The 21067-nt window shown below is 45.7% G+C and overlaps 1 protein-coding gene across 5 annotated transcripts in view; it reads right to left on the bottom strand.

The window, feature by feature from the left end:
* The window catches only part of RIN3 (Ras and Rab interactor 3), a 53739-nt gene that overhangs the window by 24946 nt on the left and 7726 nt on the right, over window positions 1-21067 (bottom strand). For 3 of the 5 annotated variants that reach the window (XM_077267943.1, XM_077267954.1, XM_077267935.1), the window contains exons 2-5: window positions 11226-11403; window positions 8859-8964; window positions 8279-8351; window positions 7130-7221 (exon numbers count right to left, since the gene is read on the bottom strand). In XM_077267943.1, coding sequence (XP_077124058.1) covers window positions 7130-7221; window positions 8279-8351; window positions 8859-8964; window positions 11226-11403 — 449 coding nt within the window. The remainder of the gene's footprint in view (window positions 1-7129; window positions 7222-8278; window positions 8352-8858; window positions 8965-11225; window positions 11404-21067) is intronic. The other 2 variants (XM_077267961.1, XM_077267970.1) reach the window with 1 other exon arrangement.

Raw genomic sequence — 21067 nt, 5'->3', positions numbered from 1 at the left:
TATATGAGCTCAATTATTGACAGCAGACATCGGAGCAGTGATGGGGATGCTAGACTCAGAAAGAGTAAGGAAATAAAAAGAAAACCTTTGTTGTAGAAAAACCATGGCCTTTAAAAAGTTTATATAGTTTTATTTAAATCTCTGGGCCCAAACATCAAAGGCTTATTGCTGAAAACTTCACCCAGCACCCACTAGTGATGATACAGAGATACATGTTAAGATTCAGCCACCACTAGGGGGAGCTCCCTGTATACAGAGATACAGTGGGGGAAATGAGTATTTGATTCCTTGCTGATTTTGTAAGTTTGCCCACTGACAAAGACATGAACAGTCTATAATTTTAAGGGTAGGTTAATTTTAACATTGAGAGATAGAATATCAAAAATAAAATCCAGAAAATCACATTGTATAAATTAATGTATTTGCATTGTGCACTGAGAAATAAGTATTTGATCCCCTACCAATCATTAAGAGTTCTGACTCCTACAGACCAGAGAGAAGCTCCTAATGAACTCGTTACGTGCATTAAAGACAGCTGTCTTACAGTCACCTTTATAAAAGACTCCTGTCCACAGACTCAATTAATCAGTCAGACTCTAACCACTACAACATGGGCAAGACCAAAACATTTTATAAGGATGTCAGGGACAAGATCATAGACCTGCACAAAGCTGGAATGGGCTACAAAACCATAAGTAAGACGCTGGGTGACAGGAGACAACTGTTGGTGCAATAGTAAGAAAATGGAAGAAATACAAAATGACTGTCAATCAACATCGATCTGGGGCTCCATGCAAAATCTCACATCGTGGAGTATCCTTGATCATGAGGAAGGTGAGAGATCAGCCTAAAACTACATGGGGGATCTTGTTAATGATCTCAATGCAGCTGGGACCACAGTCACCAAGAAAACCATTGGTAAAACATTACGCCGTAAAGGTTTAAAATCCTGCAGTGCCTACAAGGTCCTCCTGCTCTAGAAGGTACATGTGCAGACCCGTCTGAAGTTTGCCAATGAACACCTGGATGTTTCTGTGAGTGATTAGGAGAAGGTGCTGTGGTCAGATGAGGCAAAAATCGAGCTCTTTGGCATTAACTCAACTCGCCGTGTTTGGAGGAAGAGAAATGTTGCCTATGACCCAAAGAACACCGTCCCCACTGTCAAGCATGGAGGCAGAAACATGTTTTGGTGGTGTTTCTTTGCTAAGGGCACAGGACTACTTCACCACATCAATGGGAGAATGGATGGAGCCATGTACTGTAAAAATCCTGAGTGACAACCTCCTTCCCTCTACCAGGACATTAAAAATGGGTCGTGGCTTGGTCTTCCAGCAAGACAATGACCCAAAACATACAGCCAAGGCAATAAAAGGAGTGGCCCAAAAAGAAGCACATTAAGGTTATGGAGTGGCCTAGCCAGTCTCCAGACCTTAATCCCATAGAAAACTTATGGAGGGAGTTGAAGCTCTGAGTTTCCAAGCGATAGCCTCAAAAACGGTAATTAGACCTACCGGTAATTGTATTTCCAGGAATCCATCCTGACAGCACCATGGAGGACGTCCTTCTTAACCATAGTGGGACAGGAAACCACGAGAGTTTAAAAGGACCCTCCCCCTACCACCCTTCAGTGATTTTCCAAAGTAACACCTCTGGAAGGATGCAAAAAGAGAATTTTATTTGAACATAACAATCATTATACAAATGTTACTTCACATAAGTATGCAGCGTATTTGAAATAGGGAGGGAACTAAACAGTGCTGTCAGGATGGATTCCTGGAAATACAATTACCGGTAGGTCTAATTACCGTTTTCCAGGTCACCACCTGACAGCAACATGGAGAAGTTCCAAAGGAGATTTTTGGTCCTAGGGTGGGACTACTGCATGAAGTACCTTCCTACCAAAGGCTAGCTGAGATGACACTATGTCTAGTTTGTAATGCTTAGAAAAGGTACTGAGACTAGACCAGGATGCAGCTCTGCAGATCTGATCTGCCGAAGCAACCCTTTCTCTGCCCATGAAGCGGCTACAGCCCTGGATGAATGTCAGTTTTTAGGCTGCCTGGGGGACTCTTTCCCTGCGCCTCATATGCTAGGCTAATGGTGGACCTAATCCATCTCGCAATGGTAGATTTTGATGCTTTTCTTCCTTTATTAGGGCCTCTAAAAAAGGACAAACAGATTAGTATCCTGTCTCCAGGCTCTAGTTGCCTCCAAGTTCTTAAGTACAGTCTCCCTAACATCCAAGTTATGATAAAATTTCTCCTTCTGGTTTTTGGGAAACTGACAAAATGATGGAAGCACTACCTCCTGATTCATATTTGAATCTGAGACAACTTTAGGAAGAAAGCCTGGGTCAAGTCTTAAGACTAGTCTATCATCAAATATTTGCAAATAGGGATTTTGAGTGGACAGGGCCTGAAGTTCCCCCAGTCTCTTAGCCGAAGTAATGGCCACTAGAAAGGCTGTTTTGAGGGAAAGATTATCGATGTCTATATCTTCAGCTAGATCAAAAGGATTTTTGCACAATTTATTAAGGACCAGGTTAAGATCCCAAGGTGGGATGGTTTTCCTGATTAAGGGTTTTAGCCTCAGAACTGCCCTGAAAAATCGAGCTATCCAGGGGTGGCAGACTAGGGAAGAATCATAAAATACGCTGAGGGCTGCCAGTTGAACTCTCAGAGTACTCGGTTTAAGACCTTTCTTAAATCCCTGCTGAAAAAAAAAAAATAAAGAATCTTGGGAATGTCAGGGTGATCAAGATCAACCATCGTGTCTCCACAAAAACTGCAGAATTTCTTCCAAATTTTTAAATAAATTGCAGAAGTTACTGGCTTCCTACTTGCTTGGAGGATGGAGATGACCTCTTCTGATAGACCTTTTGCTTTCAGGATCTGGCGTTAATTTGAGGCTGTCTGGGTTCTGATGAAGAATCGGGCCCTGGAGGAGTAAATCTCTTTTCGGAAGGAGAAAAGGTTCTTCTACCGCCAACTTCTTTAGTAAGGGGAACCAGCTCCTTTTGGGCCAGAACGGAACCACTAGAATGATCTGAGCTCTGTCCTCGTATATCTTCCTGAGGATTCTTGGGATTAATGCAAGAGGGGGGAAAACATATAAGAGACCCCTGCTCCATAATTGGGAGAGCGTGTCTACTCCCGCCGGTCTTTCCCAAGGGTTCAGTGAATAAAAAGGTTCCGACCCTCGCGTTCTGTCTGACTGCGAATAAGTCCACCTCTGGTGTTCCCCAGCGTTGGCATAGCTCGCTGAAAACTTCGCTGTTTAGCTCCCCCTCTGTAGCTGACAGCTTTTTTCTGCTCAGAAAATCCGCCACTTGGTTATTCGAACCCTCCAGATGTACTGCTGAAATTGAGAGTACCGATCTCTCCGCCCAACTGAAGATCTGATCCGCTAGAAGTTGTAATTTTGGATGTCTTGGACCACCCTGATGCCAAAGAAAGGCTACCGTCATCGTGTTGTCACAGAGAATCTTCAGGTGTTTGTTCTTTAGCAGAACTTGTGCTGAATAGAGGACCTTCCAAACCGCGTGTAGTTCTCTGTGATTTGAGGAATTCTTGCTGTCTTCTGAGTTCCACTGCCCCTGATAGTATCTTCCGAGGACTAGACCACCCCAACCTTGTTGGCTTGCGTCTGTGGTCACCGTAAATGCTGGAGACTGGATCCACGGAACGCCGACCTGGAGATTTCAGGGAACAGTCCACCAGTGTAGGGATCGTCTGACCTGATGGGATAGACGGAACTCCCTGTCCAGTGAGGCCTGTCTTCTGTCCCAGGAAGCAAGTACTGCTCTCTGTAACTGACGGGAATGAGACTGGCTCCAGTTGACACAAGGAATGCAGGCCGTCATTAATTCAAGAATCTTCATTGCATCCCTGATGGAGACTCGGCTTCTTAAAAAATGGCAAATTCTTTTTGTTAAATAGGTCCGCTTCTCGTCTGGAAGAAAAGATTGTCTGACATTTGAGTCTAGGATAACTCCTAGAAACTTTATTCTTGGTTTGGGCGTCAGGTCTGATTTTGACCAGTTCACCACCAAACCTAATTTCTGCAGAGTGGAGATCACCAACTGACAATCGATCTTGAGCTGCCCTATAGAGTCTGCCACTATTAGGAAATAGTCTAAATAGGGTACTATCGTGATGTCTCGATTTCTCAGATAAGCCACTATTTCTACGACAAGCTTTGTAAAAACTCTGGGCGCTGTTGCCAACCCAAAAGGGAGGCAGCAAAACTGGTAATGGTAGACTCTTCCTTCTTTTTCTACCACAAATGTGAAGTATTTTTGGTGATCTGTGCAGATTGGTACATGAGAATATGCACTCTTTAGGTCTAAAGTGCACATTACCACGTCTTTACCTAACAGGGGAATTGTAGAGGGTATAGATTCCATTTTGAACCTTTTGTATTGCAGCCATTTGTTTAGGGGTTTGAGGTTTATTATAGTTCTGGATTCCCCAGAAGGCTTCTTTATAGAGAAGAGGCCTGCGTAATGACCTCTTACTATCTCCCGAGGAGGAACTGGGGATATTGCTGCCATTCGCAGAAGATCCTGGATGTCCAACCACATAGGGGACACTGAAGAGAGATGGACGTTGGACACAAAAAAATTTTCTGGGGGAAGGGAGTTGAATTCTATTTTGTACCCCCAAGAGATAACCTGGAGAACTCAAGGACTTCTGGTAAATTCCCCCACTCTACCCCGAAGTTCGACAGCCGCCCTCCTATTCTGCTGGCATCATTTCCTTCGGAATTCTGATCTGGAGGTCGAGGGACCTGAATCCCTATCTTGTTCCTATTTTCTCCCCCTTTTTGATAGCTCCATCTCCCCTGCTTTCCCTTACCCCTATAGTCTGATCTTTGACTATAATAGGGCCTGCGAAAGGGCTGGTACTTTCTATGTTTTTCCTCTGGAAACCCCCTTCTTTTCAGCTGAAGCTTTTTCCAGGATATCATCAAGAATGAGTCCAAAGACTCTACCCCCCAAGAAAGGAATGGAGCACAGCTTATTTTTAGAATGGACATCACCTGACCAGTTTTTCAACCATATAGCTCTCCTGGCTGCATTTGATAAACACTGGCCTCTAGCTGTGAACCTAACCGACTCTGCAGTAGCATCTGCTAGAAAGCCGGTTGCTAGTTTTAGTAGAAGAATTGCTTTAATAATGGTTTCTCTAGGGGTTCTAGCTGACAACTGATCTTTCAAGTCATCTACCCACAAATGCATAGCCCGCGCCACGGATGATGCCGCTATATTTGTGCGGATTACTGCCGCTGAGCTTTCCCAGGCTCTCTTTAAGAGCCCATCCGCCTTGCGATCCATCGGCTCCTTTAAGTTAGAGGAGTCCTCAAATGGAATGGCGGTTCTTTTAGAAACTTTTGCAAGAGAAATGTCAACTTTTGGGATATCCTCCCAGTCCTTGACTTCATGATCGAAAGGGAGGCGGAGTCTGAAGTCTTTAGGAATTGATAACCTCCTTTCCGCTTCTTCCCATTCTCCTAAAATCATAGAATGAATATGGGCTTTAACAGGAAAGACTTTTGAGGTCTGAGAACGTAGCCCCCCAAACATTTCATCCTGAACCGTCGGAGTAGATGCAGGTTCTTCAATCTGCATAGTCTGTCTAACTGCTCCCAAGAGCTCTTCTATATCATTAGACGAAAACAAATATTTTTCCCCCTCTCTGGAAGATCTCTGCTTAACTCTTCCTCTTCCAGATCTGATTCAAAAGGGCTGTTCTCGGACGACAGATCCAATTCTCCCTGTCTTTTCTTGGATCTCTGTGGATCCTGGGGGTCAGACTGGATAGGCTGGGGAAATGTTAAGCCAGATATTGAGGCTTGCACCTCCTCTCTGACAATGGCCCTCATATTCGTCATTAGAGAGGCTTGTTCTTCTCCCACGATACGGCTGGTGCATGACTCGCAGAGAGACTTCTGCCAGGAATCCTTAAGTCTTATGGCACAAATGGGACATTTCCTGCACTTCCCGGATTTCTTAGCCACCGCAGAAGCCTATAACACATAATATATATAGAAGAAAATGTCGCATGGTCCTATACGTGATCAAAGATCTGAGGGAGCAGGCCTCCGCCTGGGACTCATATGCACCTGGTCCTCCTGCAGTATCTCAGGTTTCAGATTATCCTCCATACCGCTGGATAAGCCCCCACAGCCCACACATACCTTTATACTGTTGCCACCCTGTCCCAGACCTCCAAAACGCTCAGGGAGTAGGAGGAGAGCAGACGCTGACCCATGCTGCCAGCCGCGACCCGGAAGTGACATGCGCGACAGCTGAGAAATGGAAGTGACTCGCGCAGGGGCGCGATCCGGAAGCGAGCATGCGCCGCGCTCCCGGACTGCAGCCACGCCAATCCCAAATCTTCCTCCGAGATGACCTGCAGCATAACCCCCAGATCCGCTTGCAAAGGATTTCACCCAGCAGAGGCGCCCACTTATGGCAGGTACATCGGGGTCTTGCGCCAAGGGTCGAGAGCCCCCCCCAGGGGCAAGCGGCCCTAAACCAGGAGCTCCTCAATGGTGCTGTCAGGTGGTGACCTGGAAATCTTAATGATTTAGAGATGATCTGCAAAGAGGAGTGGACCAAAATTCCTCCTGACATGTGCGCAAACCTCATCATCAACTACAAAAAATGTCTGACTGCTGTGCTTGCCAACAAAGGTTTTGCCACCAAGTATTAAGTCTTGTTTGCCAGAGGGATCAAATACTTATTTCTCACTGCAAAATGCAAATAAATGTATATAATTTATACATGGATCAAATACTTATTTCCCACACTGTTCATGACAACATTCTGTCTGCAGCCACCACTAGGGGGAGCTCCCGGTATATAAAGATACAGGATAAGATTCTCTATGTATGCAGGGAGCTCCCCCTAATGGTAAAGGATTAAATATATAGTGGATTTCTTGAAATAAAATACAAAAAAAAAAAACTTAAGTGCATTAAATGTATGACTTTAGAGTTAGGGTAAAACAACAGATGTACTTTAAGTAATGTTACTTTAAATATGTAAATACAAACTCCCCACCGCAGGCGTCCAGGCTCCTTATCTGCTCAAGTTCTCAGAGAAGAATACTGCGCTATCACGCACCTGTGCCAAGGTTGGAAATCTCTTCCAGGTCTCGCAGGCTCTGGGCTCCAGATATCGCAGGAGGCAACTTCAGGACAGACGGTAGAATATCCCTGAGAGAGAGGACGATGGATGATAGTAAAGTTTGCAGAACTCTGTAAATGTCAGAATTGTGTTTCGCCCATCACCGGGCGCAGAGGAAGTTTCCCAATCACAGGAAGAGCAAAGAGCTGAAACCCTCCAGGCCACACGGTGATCGCAATGTGGAGAGACTGGGACGGTGCCGACACCTGAGCCGGAGACATGACGCTTCCTAAGTGAAGTTCACCCTGCAAGACGGTGATGGGAAGTCGCAAGGTCTGGGGGACTGCTGGGATGGGGGGAGCAGGACGACACTGTGCAAACACGGGAGAAGCGATCAGCATACACAGGACTGAATATATTTGCCCAAACATCTGCAAGAGGGAGATGGAGACCATGACCAGATCCAATATGGAGATTGTGGGCAAAAGGGACGACGCTCCTTAAAGGGAATCAAGTCAAACGTGACAATGTAACCTATTAATATGGGCACACAAGTTATAGACAGCGGAGGAGAGGGACGCCTGTGTGTCTCAGATCAGAGGCCTTGTTGCTGATAAATCCTCTTATCACTTTATGTAAATAAGCTCTTCCAGGCTATGGGCGGTACACTGTCTGGAAGATAACTCCGCCTCCAGAGATTATTTTAAATAAGGGATGTCACCAGTGTGATGATTCCCAGTGTCACCAGTATGACGTGATGAAAGCAGTCCCTGGGGACTTAAACAAATACTAGTATTATGGGAGGAAGAACAGAACTCCCTGAGGCTACCACCTCAGCTACTGCCACAACTTGCATCCATTGGCACAAAGCTGAGCGCTCCGCACCGAGGTGGGCATCAAGTTAAAAGGAAGAGAAGGAGCAGCTGATTTTTGTGATGCATTCTTAGTGTCGGCCTCCAGGGGGCAGCATATCACCATTGGTGTCTGTCCCCTCCAATGAAGGCAAAGAGAAAGTTTACAGATTCCATTAGTATCTCGGCTGAGTTTGCAAAATGCGCTGATCACAACCCCAGTGTGAACTGTGACGAGGCACATGGTGGGGGAGTTACACCGCTGTGCAGACACCACATTACACCGGTTCCTTACCTGCTCACACAGTAGAACGCCACCAGCTTAAAGATGTCCTTAAACACCAGCCTGGAGCCATCCAGGTACAACACTGGGGGGAGAGGAGAGAGACGTATAATGCACCGAGCATCTCATGACGAGGGGAGAATGCTGCAGACGGACTACTGAAACTACTGCTGGTGGTGCACTACATGTCCCAGCATGCATTGTTCCCTCAAGTATCTGGGTTACATAGGACTGCAGGACACACAGTGATCTCACCATACACTATGACTCGTTCTGCACTCACTTCCTTACAGAGTGACATCACCGCCTCCTGCTCCGCACACCGACTCCGCATTGCCACGTCCCTCCCAGTCCGGCCACGGATCTCTCCCCGTGGGCCGAGTCTCTGGACCCTCCGGGGGTCACAATTCTGGTGTTGAAAATGCAGATTCTTTTACACAACTGTGCCGTCAGCGAGGAGCGTCCGCTCCAGACCTCACTCAGCTGAGACTTTGTAACACTGCACCTGTACTTTCCTGATCTTGGGTAACAATGTATCAGTACCTCTCCTGCCCCCTCTGATGACAGCAGCACAGAGCATTTAAGGACTTACTGGTTTTCTCCTCTCTAATGTTGTAATGGAGAAGATCAGCGGCTTCCGAGGAGCGAACCCAGAGCACCATACACCCGGCGTCTACGTCCCGGGTCACCAAGAAGACCTGTGAGACCAAAACACCAGAGTAAACACACAATCGCAGCTGGGTACCCAAGCCTGTGTGGTACTGTATCTAATCCCATCATGTGTGGTGCAATGTTAGAGAAGCAGTCAGCACTACCACCCCCATCATGTACCATTACAGTCTCCCCCAGGGACGCTGCGGTTATTACACACCCCGGTCCAGATGTGAAGACTAAAACTCCAGAAAAATGACACATGGAGACATCTGCGGACCCCCACAGCGACTAAAAGGGCAAGTTCCCCTATTGTGCTGCAGCTGATCCGTATGTCCTGGGTGTTTAGGAAATTGTTTGGGGGTCTGGTCATTATAGGGCCAGGGGGTCACACTCAATGCAAGAAACTCGCATCAATACTCGGCACTGCCGCCAGCACTCGGGACCGGACCGTGCGGCTGCATGTATTTCTATACAACTCAACGCTCCGGTCCGAGTGCCGGTATTGATGCGCGAGTTTCTTGCATTGAACTTGCAAGTGTGACCCCGGCCTAAGAGTCACAGAATACTGGAGGAAAATGCGGTAATCACAGCGAGGGGCCAACAGGTCTTATAACCGAGAGCAGGAGGGGCCACATCTGGGATCTGTGCACAGAATACATGTGCTGCCATGTGATGGTGTAAAATGTCTGAATTTGCACTTTCAACTGCACCACCTGCAAGTGGCCACCAAGAGGTGCTGTATTTTTAGAAAGCAGAAACCCGCCATACACTGGTCACCGGCAGTCAGGACTAGCCGAAATATTACCCATAGTTCCCATATCCTACTGGGCACGTCCGGACCGCAAAATACTGCAACGCCCTAGCTGCAAAATACCGCAACGCCCGGGCTGCAAAATACCGCAACGCCCGGGCCGCAAAATACTGCAACACCTTAGCTGCAAAATACCGCAACACCCTAACTGCAAAACACCGCAACGCCCTAGCTGCAAAATACCGCAACACCCTAACTGCAAAACACCGCAACGCCCTAGCTGCAAAATACTGCAACGCCCTAGCTGCAAAACACCGCAACACCCTAACTGCAAAATATTGCAACGCCCTAGCTGCAAAATACCGCAACGCCCGGGCAGCAAAATATCGCAATGCCCTAGCTGCAAAATACCGCAACGCCCTAGCTGCAAAACACCATTTCATCAGAATGCTCTACCCAAACAATACCGCTACAATCTGTAGCCAATACTCCGTGGCTTATTTTGCACCACCTAGTGATTAAATCTTTGACTTCAGCGATATTCACAAGTGGCATTTTTACAGGTTTCTTTCGGCATGTGGATTACATATTTAATAAGTCAATCACATGCAGCACACACACACACACACACACACACACACACACACTGCTGCGCACTCTCATTGCTTTCTATGGGTGAAAAAAATGCTGCCAAAAACTAAAATAATTGACATTCTGCAGATTTAAAAAAAGAATTGCATGAGATTTCTGAACTCATCGCTTTTCCTGATTTGGTACAAATTACCTTTTAAATTTACAAAAAGGATGAAAAAAACAAAACACAACGTGTGAACATCGCCTTAGGCTACTTTCACACTAGCGTCGGTACGGGGCCGTCGCTCTGCGTCGGCCCGACATACCGACACATACTGTGCAAGCGCCGCACAACAGGGGCAGCGGATGCTGTTTTTCCACGCATCCGCTGCCCCATTGTGAGGTGCGGGGAGGGAGTTCCGGCCGCGCATGCGCGGTCGGAAATGGCGGACCGTCGGCACCAAAAAACGTTACATGTAACTTTTTTTGCGGCCGGCGGTCCGCCACAACACGACGGTTGCGACATGTGTCAATACGTCGCAATGCGTCGCTAATGTTAGTCTATGGGGAAAAAACGCATCCTGCAGACGACTTTGCAGGATGCGTTTTTTTGCCAAAACGATGTATTGCGACGTATGCAAAAAAACGCTAGTGTGAAAGTAGCCTTATACTGGGTGATCCTTGAACAAATTGTGTAGAATGACAAGTGAAGACAATTGGAAACTTTGCTTCTTGGCAGCGAGTGGAAAGATTCTTGTCTAGAGAAAAATCTCTACGGACCAAACACTTCTCACAGCTGATGGTTTGTTACAGTAGGTCAGTGCAGACAACAAGTTAGCCAATCACGCCAGCAGCACAGGCCTCCGGCTGATATCCTGCACTGACACACTGTAACAAACTGCAGATGAGCAGTTGTCCACATCAGGAGCAGACAGAAAAAAAAAAGAAAGGTAGTAATAATGCAGATTTTGGACCACTCACCCCTGCGGCCTCCCTGCAGAGCATCTCCACCACCTGCTGCGCTCCCATGCACAGCTGCAGCCAGACTGGGCAGGTTTTGATGAGTCGGTCTAATATACTGATACCAGATAGTAATGGCTCCCCATTCTGTAATGGATCAGGGGGACGCGGCGCCTCCATGACTCTGGTATCTGTTGGACTTAAAGAAACAAAGCCGTTATTACTAGGATCTGACATTACCTTTAAATTGCAGGTCCTTTGTCTGAGGTCATTGGACCTGGCACAATGTAACACTGCTGCAGCTATTCCACATACCATCGATGCACCAGGGATTCCACTGAGGTCTCATGCTAAAATAATCACATAAATGCAGCGCCAGAAAATGTGACAATAAAGTAAAGCAGACGGCAAAATCTGGAACCAAAAGCGTGGAATTAATGACCCAAAAAAATGGAAAAGGGAAGGAAACTGCGCAAACGGAACAATTTCCAGCCGCTGCGATCCAGGGACGAGAGCGAGTGATAACCACACGGGACTATGGAGCGGCTCTATTCATAGTACACAGTAACTGCACCAGCAGAATAGGGAGTGCAGCTCTGGAGTATAATACAGGATGGAACTCAGGATCAGTAATGTAATGTATGTACACAGTGACTGCACCAGCAGAATAGTGAGTGCAGCTCTGGAGTATAATACAGGATGTAACTCAGGATCAGTAATGTATGTACACAGTGACTGCACCAGCAGAATAGTGAGTGCAGCTCTGGGGTATAATACAAGATGTAACTCAGGATTAGTAGAGGATCAGTAATGTAATGTATGTACACAGTGACTGCACCAGCAGAATAGTGAGCGTACAGTATGTAACTGAGGATCAGTAATGTAATGTATGTACACAGTGACTGCACCAGCAGAATAGTGAGTGCAGCTCTGGAGTATAATACAGGATATAAGTCAGGATCAGTAATGTAATGTATGTACACAGTGACTGCACCAGCAGAATTGTGAGTGCAGCTCTGGGGTATAATACAGGATGTAACTCAGGATCAATAATGTAATGTATGTACACAGTGACTGCACCAGCAGAATAGTGAGTGCAGCTCTGGGGTATAATACAGTATGTAACTGAGGATCAGTAATGTAATGTATGTACACAGTGACCTGCACCAGCAAAATAGTGAGTGTAGCTCTGGGGTATAATACAGGCTGTAAGTCAGGATCAGTAATGTAATGTATGTACACAGTCATTGCAGCAGAATAGTGAGTGCAGCTCTGCCATCTCTGTTGGATGGAAGTGGTATGGGGTTGCGGTGTGCCATTACTATCATATTCGGGGTGACCGCAGTATTCCGTGCTCTCATTATTGTCCGTCACATGGGATCCAGGTTCCCCTCATACATTGTTTGGCCGGATTTCCGTTTTTGTATAAGAGAACAAACAAAACTCCACAGTCTTGTTCTTATCTGCATCTGCCCGGAGTCCCCCCGATGCGCAGGGAATGTTCGAGTCTTTCCTGTACTGTACACAGCCGCTTCCTTTACAATGTGTCAGCCCTTGGACAATCACCAGATCGGAGAAGTCACATTCACACATTAGTACAAGTATTGAAGGAATGAATAAAAATTCTGTAACTTTCCATTTACTGATTATTATTATTATTATTTATTGTTATAGCGCCATTTATTCCATGGCGCTTTACATGTGAGATCTTCACAATTTGGTATAATAGTGAATGTTGGTTTTGCACATCAAGTACATCAGACCCAATACTTTACAGCTGAAGGTCTGTTACAGTTGTATCCAGTTACACAATGTCACCTATGACCGTAACCACCAAATATTCCGCACAGCAATAGTATCAGGATCCGGTGCAGGATGGAGCCTCATCCTTCCTCCAGAGCAGCATTCAGGGGTCAGTGTGGGGGAGGTGTATGGGCCATTGTCCTGCAAGGTACGCAGCTCTCCTGCACAGAACAGTGACAAGAAGACATTTTGGGGAAAAAAAACACAACCTTATCCAGACAACTCCAGTCAAAGGCGGGGTCCACAAAATCTATCAAACCCCCAAATGAAAGTGCAGTCGAGCCCCTTCCACCATAAATCAGACACAATGGCCCTCTCCATCCCACACTGTAGAGGGGGAGCACTGGTGGATCTTATGTTTCATTCATTTCCTCTGGTTGCTACTAATAAACTACAAGCCTCAGATGGAAATGTTTTCAGCTCAGAGATCGGTCCACACCGGCCGCTGGACCAACAGCTCATCCTCTGGTGCAGATACAGACAGAAGGGGCCCCTGTGTAAGGACACTATAGGGGCCCTGTGCAGCCCCACAGCTCATCGTAAAGTACCACTCCATGCTATGGAGGTAGATGTGGGCCCCTGACCTCTAGGGCCCCTGTGCAGCTACATGCACCACTAGTATGTCCTCCCATGACAGCCCTACACAACCAGGACCATCACTGTATACAGCAGGGGGCCCGATCCCAATACAGCTGCTGCAGCTGTCATGCTGGGAGTTGTAGTTTTGCAATAGCTGACAGGGCTGCAGGAATAATGCAGCCTGTGCTCAGCTATGGCATGCTTAATAGTTCAGAGCTGCATTCATAATTCTGCTGATTGTGGTTGGATACAGTAGCAGGCAGGATAATACAGAGGTGCACAACTGTTTTTGGTTCAAGAGCCACATGATAATATGAAACAATCCAGGGCTACAGTAAACTAAGACATTTCTATTGACATGCCATAAATGTCTCAGAAGGTAATACTGCTCTATACCAATAATATCTGATGGGTATAAATTCTACTTCCAGGCCTCGACCTCCACCGACCCGCAATCTAAGGCCGTGTGTCCATGACGAGGATTTGCGCAGCTTTTGACACAGATTTTTATTTTTGTTTTATTAATGCAGAGAAGGGAATTTATAGAAATCTCCGGCCCAACGTTTTGTTTAATGTGTTTACTTCATGTAAACTGAGCTGCGGAGCATTCACATCATTAACTTGTCAATATCGGAGTTTTATGTGTGGATTTTGTCAAAGCCAAATACTAAGAAGCACAAAAAACAAAACATAGTAAAAAGACAAAAAAACAGCAATAAAACAAAAACAAGAGTAATGTAAGTAGGTGCAAAAAAAAAATAAATAAATAAAAAGAAAGAAAATCTGGAACTTCAGTTTTTGACGTGGATTTAGAACTAGATTCTGCTCCTAAATCCACATCATAATCAGCATCCGATATTGATGGGAAAAGCTCCTGGACGGCACGAGGCAGTTTTTTTTTCACATTTTGAACATTTTTCAGTATAACTAACAGGATTATTCAGAGTATTTGAAGATTTCTTTTTTTTTTTTTTTTTTTTTAAATGTTGATTTGCAGTAAATTCCTCAGAAAAACTGACCCTGCCATAAAGAGGAAGAGGTCACTGTATGCACACAGCTCTACAACAGAGCATGGGGTTAGATTACTGCCCAATGGAGCACAACTCAAACTGCAGAGAATCCATGTCATTCACATACTACTTTCTGGCAGGGCCGCCATCAGGGCATTACTGCCGTTACTGGTGTATAGGGTCTAGTGAGCAGAGGCTGAAAGGGAGGCCCCAGGGTATAATAATGTACTGGGAGTTTTCCTGATACTGCCTCTTCTGTGACTCACTGGTGACGGCGCCTACGCGATGATGTAAACGCGCCACTCGCCAGGACACCAGAAGTGGAGCTGGAGAAATAGTAATGAAAACTTTTTTTTTTTTTATAAATGAATTAAAATATTTGTAAGGGAGTAAATGATGTATTTAGACTAGGTGACAACAAATGATGATGAATTTAGTGGAGGGGAGGAGACCAAAGGAGGATGAGGAGTAGAGTGTGGAAGCGAGAGGACAGGTCAATGAAATGGGGCGGAATGGGCAGGTAAATATAATGAATTGGGGGAGCGGGTTGTACAGAGTGGGGGCTGTTGAAGATGCAGTGACTGATATCAAATTATGAGAAAGAATATTGGCCAATTAATTTATACATTTATTAGGTGTGGAAAGTGGCTATTTATAGTTGGTGGGGGCACCGTGGTGGATTATATTTGGAATGGTGGGTTGCATACTAACTAATTATGTATTAATTGTGGGTGCACGTCTGCATTCAGATGTCGTTTAGAATTAAGGGAAAAAGTGGTGAATGTGCTCTGGAAGCGGGGCTCTAGATAACTTATTTTCTTAAGGCTTCTTTCACACTTCCGTTGGGACTCTCCCGTCCTGCTGCGTCGCCGAGACGTTGTCAAAACGTATGTAACGTGTGCACTGGGCCCATCTTTCTGACGGACCCGTCGAGGCTATGTGCACCTGTTGTGTATGCGTCATTGCAGTGATTTTCCGCTGCAAAAACGCATACACAACACAAACCAGGTGAAAAAAAAAATCAAAAAAAAATAATCGCAGTATTCTCACCTACTGGCGTCCCGTGCAGCGATGCTCCCGGCAGCTAGCGTTCCTAGTAATACATTGCGAAATCTCACGAGAAGTCGCTGTCTCGCGACTTCTCGTGAGATTTCGCAATGTATTACTTGGAACGCTAGCTGAGATTTCGCAATGTATTACTTGGAACGCTGGCTGCCGGGAGCATCGGTAACGCGGCGCGGGACGCCAGTAGGTGAGAATATTGCGATTTTTTTTTTTATTATTATTATTTTTATCAATAGTAACAAGATATAATGTTGCTGCATAGGCAGCATCAATAGTAAAAAGAGAAAGAGCGAGCGAGAGAATTTCCCTGACGGGAAATTCTTCCACGCATGCTCAGTTTGATAAGATGGGACCCGTCGCTGGATTCCTGCTTTTCACAGTCAGCGACGCATCCTGCGCCTATAGGCTTCCATTGTAGCCAGTGACGGGCAGCGCAGGATGCGTCGCTGACCGATTTTCCGACGTGCAGAAAAAACGTTCCTCTGAACGTTTTCTCTGCCCGACGGACCGTTTTTTTTTTACGCAGGATCCAGTGCAGGACGGATGAAACGGATGGCCATCAGTTACAATCCGTCGCTAATACAAGTTTATGAGAAAATGCATAATCCTGCAAATTGTTTTGCAGGATCCTGCATTACCAAAAATCGACGTATCTCGACGGGAGCTGAAAGACGGAAGTGTGAAAGAGGCCTTAAAGGGAACCTGTCACCACGTTTTTGGAAGATGGGATAAAAATAGCGTTAAATAGGGGCAGAGGTGGGCGTTACATTAGTGTGTGTGTTATGCGTTTATTACCCACCTAAGTTGCCGAAATAACTTTGCAAAGTCTCCGTTTTCGCCTGTCAATCAGGCTGGTCAGGTCGCATGGGCGTTGTCTTCCCCCAGATTTGGCGTAGTTTTCCGTTGGTGGCGTAGTGGTGTGCGCATGCCCAAAGTCCGGAATCCTCTTCCAGGGGATTTAAAATAGCGCGGTGTTCGTTATTGCATTGGTGATCGGTGGGCGCGGCCATCTTCCTTTGGCCGCGCGTGCGCAGAAGCGGCGCTCTGCTGGCCGCGGCTTCAGGAAAATGGCCGCCGCGATATCCATCTGCGCACGCGCGGCATCCCGCGGCCATTTTCCTGAAGCCGCGGCCAGCAGAGCGCCGCTTCTGCGCACGCGCGGCCAAAGGAAGATGGCCGCGCCCACCGATCACCAATGCAATAACGAACACCGCGCTATTTTAAATCCCCTGGAAGAGGATTCCGGACTTTGGGCATGCGCACACCACTACGCCACCAACGGAAAACTACGCCAAATCTGGGTGAAGACACCACGCCCATGTGACCTGACCAGCCTGATTGACAGGCGAAAACGGAGACTTTGCAAAGTTATTTCGGCAACTTAGGTGGGTAATAAACGCATAACACACACACTAATGTAACGCCCACCTCTGCCCCTATTTAACGCTATTTTTATCCCATCTTCCAAAAACGTGGTGACAGGTTCCCTTTAAAGACTAGACCTGGCTGGAAGTAGGGATGGCGGTCTGTGATGGATGAAGAATAAAATCAAAGATGAAGGACTTCAACTAGAAACATCACTGGTGAGTCAGTATATTACATGTACACAATACACTATATACTGTGTACAGAGCTCCTGTTTATAATGTCCCCGGGGATCCCTGTATTATCTGTACACTGACACTATATACAGAGCTCCTGTGTATAATGACACCAGTGATCCCTGTATTACCTGTACACTATACACAGAGCTCCTGTAAATGTCACTGGTGATCACTATATTACCTGTACACTGACACTATATACAGAGCGCATGTATATAATTTCACTGGCGACCCCTGTATTACCTGTACACTATATGCAGAGCTTCTGTGTATTATTGTCACTGGTGATCCCTGTATTACCTATACACTATATACAGAGCTCCTGTGTATAATGGCATTGAGTATTGTAGTGTTCGGTCACTATATGGTGTTAAAATCTGGTCTGGTCATGGTCCAGCAGTATTGGTCCCTTGTATGTGGTATTATTGGGCATTAAAAAAAATTATATACATATACACACACACACACACATTACATATGTGACACATTACCTTAAAGAAAAAAACAAATTAAAATATACCTAGGGTAAGGGCAGAGCTGGGTTCGGCCAAAAGAGTCTTCCTAGTCAAGGTGGCAGCTTAAAAATCTTTTGGCCAAAACAAAAGCTGCAGGCCATGTATGTGATCTGGTAATGGGAACTGGACGTGGTGTAGAAATGGAGACTTTCAAAGAGTGGAAGGTGGGAGTGTGGAAGGTTTGAGTGGTAGATGCGGAGCTGGGGTGAAGCCTGGGCGGAGTCTCAAGAGGGCCCAAAAATGTTGCCAGTATGTGACCCGAAATTCCTGGCAGCAGCCCTGTTTGTGGAGCCAATCACCTGATGCATGAGGCATCCAGAGATGTCTGCACCGGGCACCACCAGCACCTTCCAGTCCCAGCTCCTCAGCTGGTGTCTCTATTCTGTCTTTGGCTTCTCACATATACTTAACTTGTCAGACGAGCATATAGTTGAGAGGCCGCAAAACATGGCATCACAGGCCACATATTGCCCCCCGAGCCGTAGGTTGTGCACCCCTGTTTAATAGGACCATAATGTAACATGGCATTGACGCCTCCTGACGAAGAAGCTGCAAAACGCGCGTAGGGCGGCAGGCCGGGGGAATCCTCATTCATTTGGCACTATTGTAAGTATTGGCTTATCGCCAGTAATCTTGTCACGGGACAATTTATTCACAATAGGCACTAATTAGCACTTTATTAGATGGGCAGCCTGAGTTTAGGTCCCAATGCAATTTCTGTATGGGAGACCATAGGATTGACTTTCGTGCACATGTATCCAATTTGGACATAGCCCAGCACTTTATCTCAGTGTTATACTCGGTCATATTTTCTCTTGGTCACTATTGAGCATTAATTGAATTCCCTATACGGGATCATATGATTTTGACCTCATGATGCAAAGGGAATATTAGTTAGGATACATATTTAGGTGTTCCTGTGGCTAATTTATTAGTCACTCTAGATGGCGATTTTGTACTATATTAATTGTGGATTCCCCTTCAATTTTCTTGCCTGCTTAGTGAGAGTGCTCTGTTCTCTGCATTTTAATCTTGTGGTGCATTATTTTTTGTATTAAAATAAAGCATGGTTTTTCTATCTAAAAATACTCTGTGACCGTTTTTGTCTGAATTGACGCTTAAGGGTATTCATTGAATATGGCATTCATGCCAGCCTGATCTGGGCCCTTCTCCCAAGGGGCCCCTCTGTGCAACTCTTCATGTCATCTGTACTTTATAGAGGAGACCCTAATTACTAATGTCAGTGGGACCCCCTGCAGCCTCAGTGTAGCAGCGCCCCTAGTGGCCATGGACCATGATAATTTTTCTATCTATATTATCTTATTACTCTGCCACCATATTATGCAGTCCCATCAATCCCCAGACCAGGGTGAAGTCTGCAGGGATCGTGCCCCAACATTTGCACGCAGCCCCCTAGTTTCCTCACCCAAAGTCAGCATTTAAATTAAAGATATGTGGACATATGTCACTGGTTACAGGAAACGCAGCGCTGACAGCACCGAGCGGCGGAAGCTGCTGACCCAGGAAACCTGCAGGCAGAGGTGAAGCCACACGAACGTATTTATAGCTCCTGCGGCAAATAAAGCAACGTAATGGTGGGGGTCTACCGGCTAGGACCCCACTAACCCCTGTTAGAGAACACAGCTGATATTCTAGTTGATGTGGGGGAACACAAAGAGTCAATTTACCATTGTATAACAAAAAGAATGAGACATTTTTCATTCCTTTCCATTATAAAGATCTCTGCTTGCTTTAAAGTGAATGGAAGCTGTGTACAAGTATCAAGAAGCCGACAGCGGATCCATGATGCCCAAACCACAGGCAGGAGGAGGACCAACCTCTTGGACTCAGACACAAGCCCACACTCATCATTTGCAGGGTTTTTAAACACCGTTGCTGCCTTGTGGTTATTTTTTGTGCCAAATACTTAAAAGGCCTCACACAGTTTGCGTTTTGCACGTAAAAAACCCACAGCCCCTTTATTTTTGTGCAGTTCAAGAATTAAAGAAAAAAACCCAAAAACCATGTTCCATTATTTGAAGACATTTCAGGCATCGATGTAATCACTCCAGAGAGACTAGAGAACATTGGCAACTTTTGCCCCACACATGACATTAAGGTGCAAATGCAAAAATAAGAAGCCAGCACCTGCGAACAGAACAAAGCAAGTGTGAGCAGGTGCGACTGCATCATATACGAACAGACGTCGGCCAACATCGAATATATGAAGCCTGAACTGCATTACCGCAATACAGAAAGTACTTAGAAGATGAAGGGATGTGGTGCACAAATTCACATATAATTATATATAGAGCTAACACTGCTCACAGCTGAGGGTTTGCTACAAAACTCTGAGCTAACGAGATAGGAGCTGGTTGGTGCTCGTGCAGTTCTACGTTGAACTATAACTTTCAGGAGAACTTGCAGCAGAACGTCTGTGCCTCCTCAGACATGGAAGATGACCGTTGTGCTTATAAGATTCTATCTCAATAACGACAAACGTCTGTTTTCACTAAAGACAAATTTTACCCCAACATTGAGTTTAGAGGATAATGTATAATACAAATATTATTATTATTATTATTATTATGGTACCATATTAGCCACATAAAAAAAACCTATGGAAATACTTTTATGCCCAAAAAAGACAAAAAGTATACCAGGGCCGATCAGTTTATTGACTACTGTAATCAGAAAAAAGATAGTTGCAGCTTCCAGCGCACAGATCCTTCTTCAGGCTGGATTACAAATGAATGAGACAAGAGCACAACCTGGAAGACGGTACAGCGGGGGGACAGGTCTGCACGGGGTGATGGGACGGACGCCTGGGGGAAACATTTCTCTGGACCTGGACTCTATGAAAGATTTAAAAATCTTAATAGTGAAAGTTTAATTTCAGGACAGAGAAGATCTGGGAATGATGAGAACTTTGGACTCATTGTATCACCTGCAGGTATGACTCCCTCCACCAGACTGCAGAGCCTTGGCTCCCAGCTCCTCACCACTTGTAGCCCTTTCCTTGGGTCCTCCACCTCCTCCAGCACAAGTGTCCTGGTGTTTCAGTCACTTATTTGTAAGCTGGCCTGACGAAGGAGCCGCTGGGCTCTGAAAGCTGCAAATATTTTTCTCTTTAGCTAATAAAAGAGATCACGCCTAGGATACTTTAATCATTTTGGGCATAAAAGTTTTGAGAATTACCGTACTTGACTTTGTTTTGAGTTTGCACCTCAGATTCTTGCGGCCTTACGTGACATTTCTAGAAACTGAAGTCCTTACATTATTGCACA

The sequence above is a fragment of the Ranitomeya variabilis genome, chromosome 1 (genome assembly GCF_051348905.1).
Source record: "Ranitomeya variabilis isolate aRanVar5 chromosome 1, aRanVar5.hap1, whole genome shotgun sequence".
Lineage (NCBI taxonomy): Eukaryota > Metazoa > Chordata > Amphibia > Anura > Dendrobatidae > Ranitomeya > Ranitomeya variabilis.
This window is presented reverse-complemented; position numbering and strand designations above follow the sequence as displayed.